The sequence below is a fragment of the Euprymna scolopes genome, chromosome 4 (assembly GCF_053919585.1).
Source record: "Euprymna scolopes isolate OS-2025 chromosome 4, ASM5391958v1, whole genome shotgun sequence".
NCBI classification, from domain to species: domain Eukaryota; kingdom Metazoa; phylum Mollusca; class Cephalopoda; order Sepiida; family Sepiolidae; genus Euprymna; species Euprymna scolopes.
Window position 1 is genome coordinate 138,055,306 of NC_136485.1, and position 13,968 is coordinate 138,069,273.

A 13,968-nucleotide genomic window follows, 5' to 3' on the forward strand; every position below is an offset into this window, starting at 1 on the left:
AAGGCCCGTGCTATGATAACTAGCAGTCTGATTTAACTATGATCTGACAAAACAGTATCTGTGAAATCATGCTAAAATGAAACACTAGGTTTGACATATCCAATTAAATTCAAACCCAAGGCCAGAAAGAGGTAAAACTCCAGTTATAGTCAGTTAAAGTACTTCCTAACTTCTGCCATAGTGCTATCGGAAGCAGTGACAAGGCAAATCAGTTCTTTCGTTTTTATTGTTCTTCAGGATTCCTATTGTGTAGTGATTTATTGAAATAAAATAGAAGAATGGGACATAAGTGAAAAGTATACAATAAAAATTAACAAAATTATACAGGTAAATATAACGCAATTAGTCTTCATTTGCACTTTTAAAACCAAAATTTTAAATAAGAAGAGTTTTTATTTTAATTGAAATTTTATAAGAAATATGCTTATGAAATTATAAAAAGTGTTTTTAATTTGAAAAATAAGTTTTTATTTGAATTTATATAATAAATATGTTTATGAAAGTATAAAAAGAAAATTATTGATATCAAAATAACAAAATTTCAGGTATAAAAACCATATCCAATACATAACATTCCCAAAATAGTTTAAAAGGTTTTAAAAAGTTTTCAATAATTCTTAAAAAAAAAAAAGAAAAAACGGCACTTCTGCATGACAGTGACATGAGGCGAATGTGTGTATTTTAGTTTCAAGAACGTCCTATAGAGGGCATGTGTCAGCCGAGTAGGGATCGATAACTCGTACCTTTCTAAAAGTTTGTGCAAAGACAATCTCTCGGAAGGGGTTTTTGAACAAATAAGTTACTATGCAAAAACACTATATTCCAAAAAGGTTTCAATGAAAAACACTCATTGAAAAATAAATAAATAAAACAATATTATTAAATTCTATAAATTTTTATAAATAAATAAAAACTTCTATATTAAAATTATATTTTGCTTCATTGACAAACAAATATTTTGATATGTTTATACAATTTTACTGTGAAAAAATAATTCTTTGTGTAAAAAAAAATACAAATTATTCTTAAACCTCTATAAATGTTTCATGTTTTTAAATTTTGATATGTTTATACAATCTTACTGTGAAAAAAAAAACAATCTTTCTGTAAAAAATTAATATTTTTAAACCTCTATAAACGTTTCATGTTTTTAAATTCTATTTTGATACATGAAATCACTCATTTTTTGCGTTATCGTAAACACTTGTTTATATTTGAGGTTCACATAATAGCCACTAGATGTCATTTCTCTTTTAAAGAACAGGGGACGATAACTCGTCTCTGTAGCTAATATGTCCCTGTCATGCAGAAGTGCCCCCCCCCCAAAAAAAAACACAAATAGAACTAATTTCAATAATTCTTAATTAAAATAAGACTGAAAACTGTTTCAGTGATTATTAAATAAAGAAGGATTGGAAAAACGTAATAAAAAAAAGTGTACATTCAGATATTGACATGGAGAGATAGACAAGAAAAGAAAGCGAAGGAACTGATTTGCCTTATCACCGCTTCCGGTAGCGGTATGCCGGAAGTTAAGAAATACGTTAGCTAACTATAATCAAAACTCCTTTTTAATATGGTACATGCATGGAAGGAGACTTTTTTGTACTCTCGAGTAAAAAAGTGAAGTTTTTTTTTGTTGCTTAGTCATTTTTAATTTTTCAAGGGAGGTAATTTAAATATAGTTAAAGAAAAATAACTCTTGAATACTCTTTGCTGCCATAACAGAATAAATAGAAGATTAGCAGAAATTTTAGATGTAAAAAGTTCAAACATAAATAGCTATGACTCTATTTATTCTATGGAAGACATAATCATCAAAGATTGTTTTACTGTTTGAATTAAAAAATGCATAGTGCTAATGGATTCAAATTTTGAATGCTTTTAAAATCAAGCATTTTATAAATTAATGATTTATGTTTTCGTTAGAACAATGTTGAAGTGTAATGTAGATAGATTCATTGATATTGAGAACGATATCAATATATAACTGAATTGTATCAAAATTTAGTTATGAAGGTGGTATCTTGAACAGTACAGTGAGAAAGTCATCAGTTCAATAGCTATTCTATTTTTAAATCTCTGAAACAGTTACATAGTAAACAGCCGATTATCTCCCTTTTATTTTACCTTTTAGGGTTAGGCCCCTTGCTTATGTTTCATGACTGGCTTCTCTAAGAAAAACTCTGCAGCAGATTTGAGTTTGTTTTTGTGTTAGGAGATATGAACACTGTCTCAGATAGATTTGCCATGTTTTTGTATAACTGTATTATTACACAGGATGGAATGACACTATGAAAATAACTTTTTGAAACAAAGAGGTAATCACTGAAGTAATGTATGTTGATGAAAAAGCTTCCAATAAAGTAAGAGTTTCGCACCATTTATAAACGGGAATTAATGCTATCCATTTTTTTGTGCAGAGAAGGGATTCATAAACTAAATTTTCTTAGAAATGCTAAATATTTTAACCAAATTGCTACTGAGCATAAGAAGAAAGATGCATAGATCTTCAAAAATGTGTGCTTAGTATCAGACAGAATTTCCATAAACAGTTTCTAACTTCCTAGTTGTCAAACACATTAGAACTGCTTCCCTGCAGACTGCAACATGGTCATCTTCAAATACAATGTTAACAAATACTTTTCATAAACTAAAATATAAAATAAAAAAGAAAGAGGAAATAAATATAAAAAGTATAAAAATACAGATATAAAAAAACAATGAAAACAAACCATGTTTTTGAAACAAACGAAAAAGCAAGAAAAAATATCTAAGATATTAAATAAAATATCAAGAAATTGAGAATGAAAAATTGAAAAGTACAAAATAAAAAAGAAAATGGAAAATATTGAAGAAATATATGAAAGAAAATAACAGAAAATAATGAAAAAATCAGAAAAAATAGAAAATTAAATAATGAAAATTGGCAAAAAAATATAATTCTCATAATTAAACTTTGTTCGTACCATTCATCATTTTTAATCCTCTCATTATATTCTTTATTAAACAGAAACCCATCCATCTCCTTTACTCTTATCCTTTAGTCGCTTTTGCCCTTGGTAAATGCTCAACTCATTAATAAAAAAAAAAAGATAGAACTCTGGTTCCTGATTGATATAGCACCAATTCATTCTGCAGGCATTTCACAAGATACTATTGTAAAATGTCGCTTCACCGTTGTTTGACATCTTCTCTAAATCTTTTAGATTACTTACTTAGACTTAAGAATTCTTGCCTCTTGCAGTACACAAGGGATGATCCATTGCATTCAATTCGTAGCCAGATCCACCGTGTCCTTCAAGTTTTGGCCTGTTCCTTTCAACTCTTATTGACTTTAATTTGAATTTTGCATACTTTTGACTGTTTTTATAACAAGAATATTTTGCAAGGACAGGTCATTAGCCTGGAGCCAAACCACTGACATTTAGAAAGGAGATTGTAAATAAAGGAATCTTTGGTTAAGGTACAGACTAATGTGGGTCACTTGAAGTCCTGGAATCGAGGTTTTAGTCGATGATTGCATAAAAAAATTTGTGTTCCTAGTAATGCTGTTTCAACATCATCCTATCATGTGGTTTGATCCACTAGGTGAAGCGGTGTACTAGGATATAGCGCTTGGAGTCACATGTGAGAGATTTAGAAATAAGCACTAGAGGTGCATGGCTGTCCACAAATGGATGTAGCTGTCACCAATAAAAGGTTCTGCCCCTATTCAGAGTTCTCTATATTAAATATTTACTTTCTTGCTTTTTAATTCTGTTACCACCAGATCAGGCTGTCTAAAGATATCAACTTCCTGACTTAAAATGCACCAAACATTGATGTTATTTTTTTTTTTCTTTTTCAAGTGCAATCATGTTCTGCAAAGCCAAAAACTAAAACATTTTTTCTCTACAAAACAACCAAACCAAACCAAACTTGAATCAATACTTGAAGATATAAAGAACTTGAAGCGGAGAACCTGTTTACGAAAATTATCAGATTTGGCATTAAATAGCCTGAAAAGAGTTGATATGCCATAAAGAAAAAAAATAGACCCAAACATTTGTATTATTTGGATTCATTGGACTTGAGTGTGATTTTTACAATGTTTTCAGTGATATAACCTCCGACCTTCTTCAGGTGTATCTTGTTGAACTTGGTAATTTGGACGGAATTTTGAGTGGAACCCTTTATTTACTTCACGAGAGTAGCATACTCTTGTTCCGTCAACGATGACTGGATAGAGGTCCTAAGTAATTCGCAATTGTATTTTTCGGTCGCCCACACTGAAGATTGAATCTTCAACCTTCAGGAGAATATCACTTTTTACAATTGATATTTCCAAGTATTCTAACTGCTGCGCCACGGGTCCTTGTAGAAACGTTGTGAAAATCACACTCAAGATGAGAACAGTAGTCCGATGAATCCAAATAATACGAATAACCAATCCTCATCTCAAAAACTCAGAAACTTTGAACCCAAACATGTTTTTAAAATGGCGGAAAATTTCAATCACGTTGTTGTGGTTGCTGCTGTTAGGCATCATTCATTCATTTTCATATGAATTTGAGGATTATTGTTGGCATTCATTTCCCTGATATCTTTCTAGTTAGATATCGGGTACTCACGGGAGGGATCACGTGAAGGTTGCCAACATCCCTAAATAAGAGTTTCTGTGGTATGAACTGAATTTAAACTTGGCAAAATCAGCTTATCAGTTTGTGTTGTTAACCATATCATATGTTAGCCAGATCACTTCCTTGTGTTTTTTTTTTTTTTTTCAACATTGACAAATTGCATTGATCTGACAAAGTGATCGTTTTTCTTTTATTAATTTAATATGGAGAAGCATTTGAAGCATTATTTTTTCAATGGCAGACGATTTGAAGCAATTCTTAAATGATTTATTGTTATAGTCAGCTAATGTACTTCCTAACTTCCAGCATAGCGCTATCGGAAGCGGTGACAAGGCAAATCAGTTCTTTCACTTTTTTTGTTCTTGTTTATTTTTATTGTAAAGCAATTTATTGGAATAAAATATAAAAAAAAAGACATTAATGAAAAATAGATATGTATACAGATAAAAATAATACAATTATTTGCGCTTTTAATAAAAAAATTTAAAACAATTTTTTTATTTTATTTGAAATTTTATAAGAAATATGTTTATGAAATTATAAAAATAAAAGTTTTTTTATTTGAATTTATATAATAAATATATGTTCATGAAAGTATAGAAATAAAATTATTGAAATCAAAATGAACAAAATTTTAAATATCATAAAAAACGTATCCAATACATAATATTTGTAGTGTCGATATGTAAACATCAACATAAAAAATCAAAATGCATAAATGCATCTGTACGTATATCGTTTGTGCATATATTATCCTAAATAAAAACAAATAATTATATTTTGGACCAATCAGAAAACTTTCTGAATTTATTTGAAATGATTTTTTTGGGGAACTACTCAAATCCTTTAAAAGGAACAAATTTTCTTTTCAATAAACCAATGGAATCCAGTTGACCCAAGTCTACGAACTGGTGTCACTAGATGCCCCACTCTGTGCGCCCATCTTTGCAACATCTCTCTCCATTCACATGCACACAAACATTAATGAACACACACACACACACACACACACACACACACACACATAACTTATTGACTTATCGCCTGAAAATCTATATAAACTTTATTTATTGAAATATATCCAATCCATCTCGCTGAAATATTTTACTAATACAATAATAAAAGAACATTGACGCTTATAAATAATTTTCAATGAATTATAATTTTAAAAAATGACCAGAGAATTTTTGAATACGATTTTTCTGACCCCTGAAACTCACAGCTCTTAGTTAAACGATGCAGACTTCCTCTAATGTCTCAGCTAATGAACTTCCATGTTTTTACAAGAACTCTAAAAATATTCACGAACATTCTATGTTTTCCTATTGCTGTAAACTTTCCATTTTAAACATCTATAAATTATCTTCTTTGTGAATATATGCCTTAACTCCTTATTTTGTTTTGTTTACCGTATGGCAATGTTTCTCGTTTTTCTTACATTTTGATCCAAAACCTGCAAACTCTTTTCACTGAAAACATTTGTCTGAATCTGCCTCATCCCAAAAATATCTTCCTTCTTACAAAACACCCTAAAATATAACCTCCAAAAACCTGTTGTGAACACCTCCCTAAAAACTAAATGGCCGCCTTGCAACATATTCTCTAAATAGTCGGCTTTGGTTCTGCGTGAGCCTTTTCTAGTCTCACACAACAAAAACACGCGTTCACATCTCAAGCTATATTACTTGTCACATACATATGCGCACACGTCCACACACGTACATATACGCACACACGCTAACGTACACACATGTACTCACACGCGCGCACACAAGGACAACGTCACTTCCCTTTCAAAGGAAATCCACCCATGGGCAGAAGATCACCGGAAGCAACTATAAAAGGAAGAGACAAGCTGTTTCCAACCCTTTTCGACTTAGCTCTCGAGCTGAGTGGTCGTCAGACCATTCGCCCTACTTTTGGGGTGCCCGCGCGCGTCACGTCCCCTGCGACTATGTATGGGGCACAAGCTAACAGACAGTATGTACACTTTATACGTTTTCTATCTCCATGGCCTGGATTGACTTTTTTCTCATTCTCTCTCTATACTACAATACACTTTCCTCCTCACCAGCTAACAGCGAGAGACGCACACCAAACTGGATTGACTTTCTCTCTTTCTCTCTCTACAACAATAGACTTTCTCCTTCTCACCAGTAAACAGCAAGAGACGAACGTAGACATGAACACGTGTTGTACCCTTTTCTTTCACTTGTTTCTTCACAAAATAAATTCCAGTTCATTTACAAATAAATGCGTTGTTCGTTCCTTCATTTTTCCTTTCTCAATTCAAATCATTTCCCCTATTTTGTACGACTGGGGGATATGTATAATATCTCTAACAGTCCACTACAGTTCTCTGGTGTCACAGGAATTCTTGAAGATGATTATTGAAAAAGACTAATTTCATTATTTTTATCTGTATAATTTTGTTAATTTTTATTGTATGCTTTTCAGTAATGTCCTTTTCTATTTTATTTTAATAAATCGCTTCACAATAGAAATACTGAAGAACAATAAAGATGAAGGAAGTTCAGAAGTAGCTGGCTATAACCTATTTATCTTCATTTTTATGTCTGCTTTTGATGATGCAATTGGAAGAAGCCTATAGTAAATGTAAGCAGATCTGTTATTTTTCTAATACCTTTGTTTTCACGTGACTCTAACATGTAACTACGATTCACGGAAAGCAAAACTGGTTGAAGTCAGTTGACTTTGCAAGTTGGAATACACACACTGAGTAATTCACTTATCAACTCCGTTACCAGTTCTTACTACCAGACACAGACTTCTATTGTTGAAGCAAAAATTGAAAATGCTGAAAATATCTCAATAATGGCATATATAATGCTTGATGATCTAAGAAAGAATCTTTTTAAAATTGTTAAAATCTGACTAAAATATTAAAGAAGTTATGACTATTTTTGTGCCTCATACGTTTGGATATAATTCCCTCTTTATGTGTTTTGACACATTTTTTTTATGCTTCTTTTTCAGTAAAAATGCTATATTGTTGTTAAAACATAGATTAAGCAATGAAATTTGCCATCTAAGTGTACCTTTGTCCCGGAAATATGGCACTGAAAATCTCCAGAAATTTATGGTTTACAAGTAATCTGCAGAAAATGCACATGTTGCAATACCAGAAAATTTCCATCTATCCATTAAAAAAAAAGCAGTTAGAAAAAATATATATTGTTGTGGTGGCACACATTCATTTGCATATGTGGATAGTAATTACACATAAATAGGAAGACTCAGTTAGTCTGGGGGCGTGTTCACCAGAAGCCACCGAAGGCCGCCGAGAGCAGATGTTTCTCCAGCAAAGACTCTCTTATTTGACACTATTATGTAAATATCCTGTAAATATACCTTTTCTTAATACACTTCTTATTTGATCTACCTTTGTTTGTTGAGTCATCATTTGTATTGCTTTCTACGTTACTTGTTTAAACCTGCAAACTTAACAAAAACTCAGAGTTGAATTGTAATGCACTTTATATACAAGAAACAGAAATCTAATACTAGTAAATATATTGCAAAATTTCTTTGGTATTATTGTAGATTAACACCTGATAAATCATGCCTAATTGTCTACCCAAAATATATGATTTTCCTTTTTAGGCAATTACATATGAATATTGACAAAGACAAAAAACAAGAAACAACAAAAATATAAATTTAATGTAAAAATTTAATGTAGAATGTTAGATTTCAGAGCCATTCTAACATTTTAGGGCAGTTAACCATTTTTTTTTTCTATAGGAAATAAATTCTGTGAGATTTTTGGAGGAGGAAGAGACTCCCCACTCACTTAGGGTTAGTGGTTGGGCTTGGGACAATTTACATGTGAACATTGTGAAAACTTGGCAAAAAAAAATAAATAAATAAAACAAAAAGTATTATGTTAGAGTAAAAGATTACAGCATTTAATATTTTCTTTGTATAATTCCATTTATTTTTCTTTCTTTTCAGGCCTCTTTCTGAATTATTTGATATGAAATATTTTCTTACCGTTTCTAAAGATATTTGTGAAAAGAGGCGAAGGTAAGTAGTCGGAAAATCAATTTTCATTTGGTTTAATCCACCATATAATAAAAAAGTAAAAAAAAAAAACTTTGGTAAGCAAAGTATTTCTAAAACTAATTAAGTTATTGCTGCCCAGAAAACATGCACACACAAATCTAAAACCCTATATATTCCACATGAACAATATCAGTCATCTTTACATGGATGATATTCTGCAACTGAATAACAACCGACTGTAAAATCCAAATACAATATATCAGGTTGGAGCAAAAGATTTCACTGGATTGTAGAAGGAACATTTTAAACTTTGGTAATTTATTTTATGCATATTGTTATTACTTGATTATATCACCATGAATAATTTGTAACTTTTTCTTTTCATTATGAAAACATTCATATTTTTCTGCAATATTCTCACCAATGTTGATCTGAAAACAACTTTCTTTAATCAACAGAAAGATAATCGTCTTCCATCATGATAACGCTCGTCCTCACACAGCACTACTGGTCAAAGTTTCCCTCTGAGAATTTGGTTGGAAAATCTTGCCTCATTTTTCATATTCTCCTGGTTTAGCTCCCTGGAATTATCATTTACTTTGAGGATTATGAAACCATTTAGATGGCCTTAAGTTAACACCATGACAGAAGATTGAACACGAGTTAAGTTGATATTTCACATCATTTTAAAAACATTTTACAGGCGAAGTATTTTATAAACCTGATGGAATCAAGTTATATAGAACAAAGATTATCTTAATGAATAAAGATTTCCAAAACACAGTTTTTCATTTTAAAGATTCAATCTTAAATTGGCAAAAACTTTTGCACAGACCTGATACTTAAGAGTCGAAGAGAGTAGAAAGTGGACCTTTGGTTTACTTTGGGCAGCCTTATTAATAGGGCTGTGACAACAGCATATTCTTTTCATTGTTTTGACTCTCGAGTATATATCCGACACAGTCAATTAATCAACTGAAAACTACATAAAAATATAAGATATCAATGGATATATATACCTGAGAATCAAAACAAGCAAATTACTCTTGCTTTCCTTATTTTGTTCTTTAGTCTTCATGTAAGTGATGTTTCTGACAAAGCACAAAGAATTGCTGTTTTTTGGGCTGGAATTCAGGGTTTTTTTTTAACCTTGAGTGTTTTTAATTTTTTTTTTTTTTTTTTTACTTCCTTACATCAAGTGGCTTCATGCCTAGTCTACAACGATTTCCATGAAAAAAGCAGAAGGCACTTGGAAAGAAAGGAGTTGTGTATATAAAACAGTGTTTAATAGCAAAAGATGTGAATATAACTACTATATACTATACAGATATGGTACCTTAAATACTTATAGCAAAAGACCAAGCATAACATAGGGGATTAGAAAAATAGTACTTTTTTTTAAAAAATATTATAGAGTGACTGCTATCAAGGCCTAAATTCCACTCAAGGAGAAAGGTTAATGGGTGTCAGGTCAGCCAACACTGATGATTGGTGATAGTGAAAATTGGGTGTGTTGATTTATTTTAGAGGATGACTAATCAAGAACTTATTTGCGTTGGACTTGAGAATGACTATGCTATACTCAACGAAGAAGAAGCTTCACGATATTGTATTTCATGGAGGAGCAGTTCGTTGGATGAGTTAATTTTTTTTTTTTTTTTAGAGGGCGGTTCATCAAGGACTTGTTTACTTTCTGGGAAAAAAACTCTACTCATGGAATTTTCATTGAGTTTTAAGCAAAGTAATAGAGCAGGGAAACTTGTTGATAGTGGTTTTAACTGGTGTTTGCCATGAATGGCTTACAGGGGAAAAGCATCATAAAGAGAAGCTCAGTCGAGCACTTGACATGAAAATAGCGATAGAGCAGAGATAGGCTCACAATATTTCTTTATCAGAAAGAGGTAGCAGGAAGGAGAAGAGGACATTATTCAACAGATTTCAAAGTTGGTTTTGTACTTTGTCCAACTCCTAACCAGATATGGCAACTGTATTCCATTCAGTTTGGGTATTTAAATATATGTTGCAAGTGTCGCAAACTCTGGGACAGACAACAGCAAGTAAGATCTCACATCTGTTTTTTTATGCTGTTTGTATGAAACAGTTGACATCAGTCCAGGTGTATACAGTTATATTGCTTCTTTTATACTTGAGCCAGGTCTTCCTTGGTTTGCTCACTCCCCACTGCCTAGAATATCCAGATGCATTATGTAGTCAATGCTAGATGTGGCATGCTATGCATAGTAATACCACTTGAGATAGAATGCATAAAACATCTGTAATTGAAAGATAAATTTATAATTTACATGACTGCAAGATATACTTTTAGGTAATTCCTATCTCAGTCACGTAAATTATTTTGCATTGAAAGAACACTGGATTATTTTGTTCTATACACTCATGACAGACATATGAGCAACAGCAGCAGTTTTTTTTTCACAAGCAACAAAACACATAAATAATGCAATGTCCAAAAATAAAGTCTCTCAAGCAAAAAATCTTGCCTGTTATTTCCCCCCCTTTCAAAATCCCATTAGCACCTAAATTTTCATAATCATTCTTGCCTAAATGGTCCACAAACTCCAAACAACATTCATGTCAACTTACTTAATTGTAGAAGATTATCTCTTTTCTTCTAATATGAAAACTTCACACAATTTTAAATTCATTGGTACCGAATAGTAAATTAATTTGATTTTGTTCTTAAAATTCTACTCGCTTATTTTCTGTAATTGTTGATGTACAATAAAATTTTTCACTGACAAGTAAGTACGACATCCGTAAGTGTTCCTTTTATTTTAATTTCAACTGCCATATTTTGCATCCCAAATATAAATAAGCATCAAATTTTCCCCTGAATCTCATAAGGAAATATGCCTGGATGTAAGGATTAGTGATAGCTTCCTGAAAGATATATTTATAATTTACATAACTAAAAGATGTATTTAGGTAATTAATTCTTATTACAATCATGTAAAATTATATTCAAGTGGAAAGAGCGCGCACGTGAGCTGGATTATTTTCTTCTCTTCATTAACAACAGATTTTTGCTCTCTGCATAAGTAAGCAACAGCAGCAGCAGCAGCAATAATCCTATTTTCTCTTTTTTTTTAACCAACCACAAAGATCAACACCAATAGTCCAAAACACATGAATAACATGACATCCAAAGTAAAACTGTATTTAGCAAAAAATCTTTTATTCAGTTATTTTGGGATGCAACAGCATCTAAATTTACAGAATTGCCCTTGCCTTGTTCTCAAATTGTTCCAGGTCCACATACCACCATTTCCTAATAGCAAACAAATGCTAACAGTAGATGTTTATTTCTTTATCTTTTTGCACCATTACCACATTTCCTGAACCTTCCCCATGCAACATGAACCTCAGCTCGATCATTAATTGGGCAACTTATATCTTGACATCTTGAAAAGAAAGAATCTATGCAAACAAAATTTCTTTTAATAACAAAAGATATGAACATAGAACTAGATGCATTCCAGATCTATATGGAACCTTAAATAACAAAATATGCCAAAAATAATCTGCAAAATTAGAAAAGCAATACCAGGTTACGACAACAAATCAAAATGCTATAAAACTGAAGTGCCTTTCTTTTCATCTCTGCAACATTCTTTCTTCTATCAACTTTAAAAAAAAAATTGTTTTTACATTTTAGTCAACGAGTTTATAACCCTCCAGATTGCCCTGGATACTTCGAATTTGTTGCCTGGCCCTATTATCTTCAAAACAAGGCAGAGCTGGCAGATCAAAAAGATATCAGTAAGTTTAGATCCTTTTCCTTTTTTTTTTTTAATTTTACTTTTCTTGTTATTTGATGTTTGTAAATTATAATAAAAAATAATTTGGCTTCCTGCATCAATAAATGTTGCTATTGTTGTGCAGCATTCAACCCTAGGCAGGTTGAACAGGCTTTCTCCAAGGGAGGAAATGTCAAGGGAATATAAATTCACAAGCGCTTCCAGGTCTCCTGTAATGTTTGGTGCATTTTTGGCCAGGAAGGCAGTATCTTCAGACAGCCTGATATGATAGTAACAGATGCTCTAACAGGTATTACCACTCTCGGCCAAAGTGGACCTCGAGCAATGGTAACTAGGGAGCAACTCCACATTCCTCACAGCCTCTCCAAATGGGGCCTCATCACTGGATGTCTTATATTTTCTTTTTTATTTGCTTAATTATTTTTTTCTGGCACTAGTGCACTTTAACTAATCGGAAGTGTTTCTTTGTTTACATTTTAAAATGAGTTCCAGTAGGGAAATGGAGATATAATCCAAATTATAATAATTTTTCAAACAAACATTTCTGATAATTCAAAACAAATTCAGATAAGTAAAGAAGTAACTGAACCAAAACCAAAAATTAAATCAAAAAATAAAACAATATTTCAAGATAAATATATTTTTTTAAATTTGCAAATAAAATGTCACGTTCTACATTCCCCCCCCCCCCAACAAAAAAATTTTGAATAAACATTTTTTTTTTAAATTTATAAATAAAATTCAGTTTAGGATATCATGAAATGGATGAAATGTATTTTTATAATCTATAACTTTAAGAAAATATAATTATTTAGCTGTGAAATGTAACGGTCAAATTTAAATGTTTGCAGCTGGATTTGTTTTTTTTTTTTTTTCAATAATTTATTTTATTTTTGAAAGTTAAATTATGAATATTTTTTTCTTTTGAAAAAGATAAATTTCTTTATAAAATAATGCTTAGGAATTATCAGTCATTTTAGAATATTTTGATGTAAATAAAGTTTAAAAAAAAATTTTTTTAACTTTAATCATTACTTGAAATATAAGTATTTGCTTTTAATCTTGGAATAAGAAAACTTTCTTTAAGAAATCGTGATAATGGAGTGCATTTACATCTATTTTTGGAAGAATTATTAAAAGGAAAGAAAAAAATATGCTTACAATTTGGATTGTTTCTTCATTTCCTTCTTAGAACTTCTTCAAAAATAAAAACAAAATGTACTTCTGGTTAAAGTGCACTCATAACCTGTTTCTCTTTTGAAATTAAATAAGTACTAACAGTTCAGCCCAGTTTTGCTCAGGCCTTGTATACTGTTCATAACTTTATGTGCATATATATATTAAAAAGTTTGACTTGTGTCCAGGTAACCTACATCTAAAATTTCAAGTGTTTAGACCCAAAATTGGTGGAGTTTAGTAGAGTCTGCAAAGGTCAACTCTTTCAACTTTGACCTCTTGGCAGCCAAATTGTTGCCCAAAAACTAATTAAAAAGCTTGCCCTATGTCTAAATACGCTTTATGTAAAATTTTAAATTTTTAGA

The 13,968-nt window shown here is 31.2% G+C and overlaps 1 protein-coding gene across 8 annotated transcripts in view; it reads left to right on the forward strand.

Annotated features, from left to right (window-relative positions):
* Nucleotides 1-13,968, forward strand: part of LOC145269365 (nicotinamide riboside kinase 1-like) — a 66,498-nt gene that overhangs the window by 40,629 nt on the left and 11,901 nt on the right. For 6 of the 8 annotated variants that reach the window (XR_013865018.1, XM_080125093.1, XM_080125056.1 and 3 more), the window contains 2 exons: nucleotides 8,598-8,669; nucleotides 12,325-12,428. Coding sequence is in view for 7 of the 8 variants with exons in the window: in XM_080125093.1 (XP_079981219.1) it covers nucleotides 8,598-8,669; nucleotides 12,325-12,428 (176 nt within the window). In the remaining variant the exon portion in view is untranslated. Of the gene's footprint in view, nucleotides 1-8,597; nucleotides 8,670-9,106; nucleotides 9,432-12,324; nucleotides 12,429-13,968 lie in introns of those variants that run through there. The other 2 variants (XM_080125071.1, XM_080125095.1) reach the window with 1 other exon arrangement.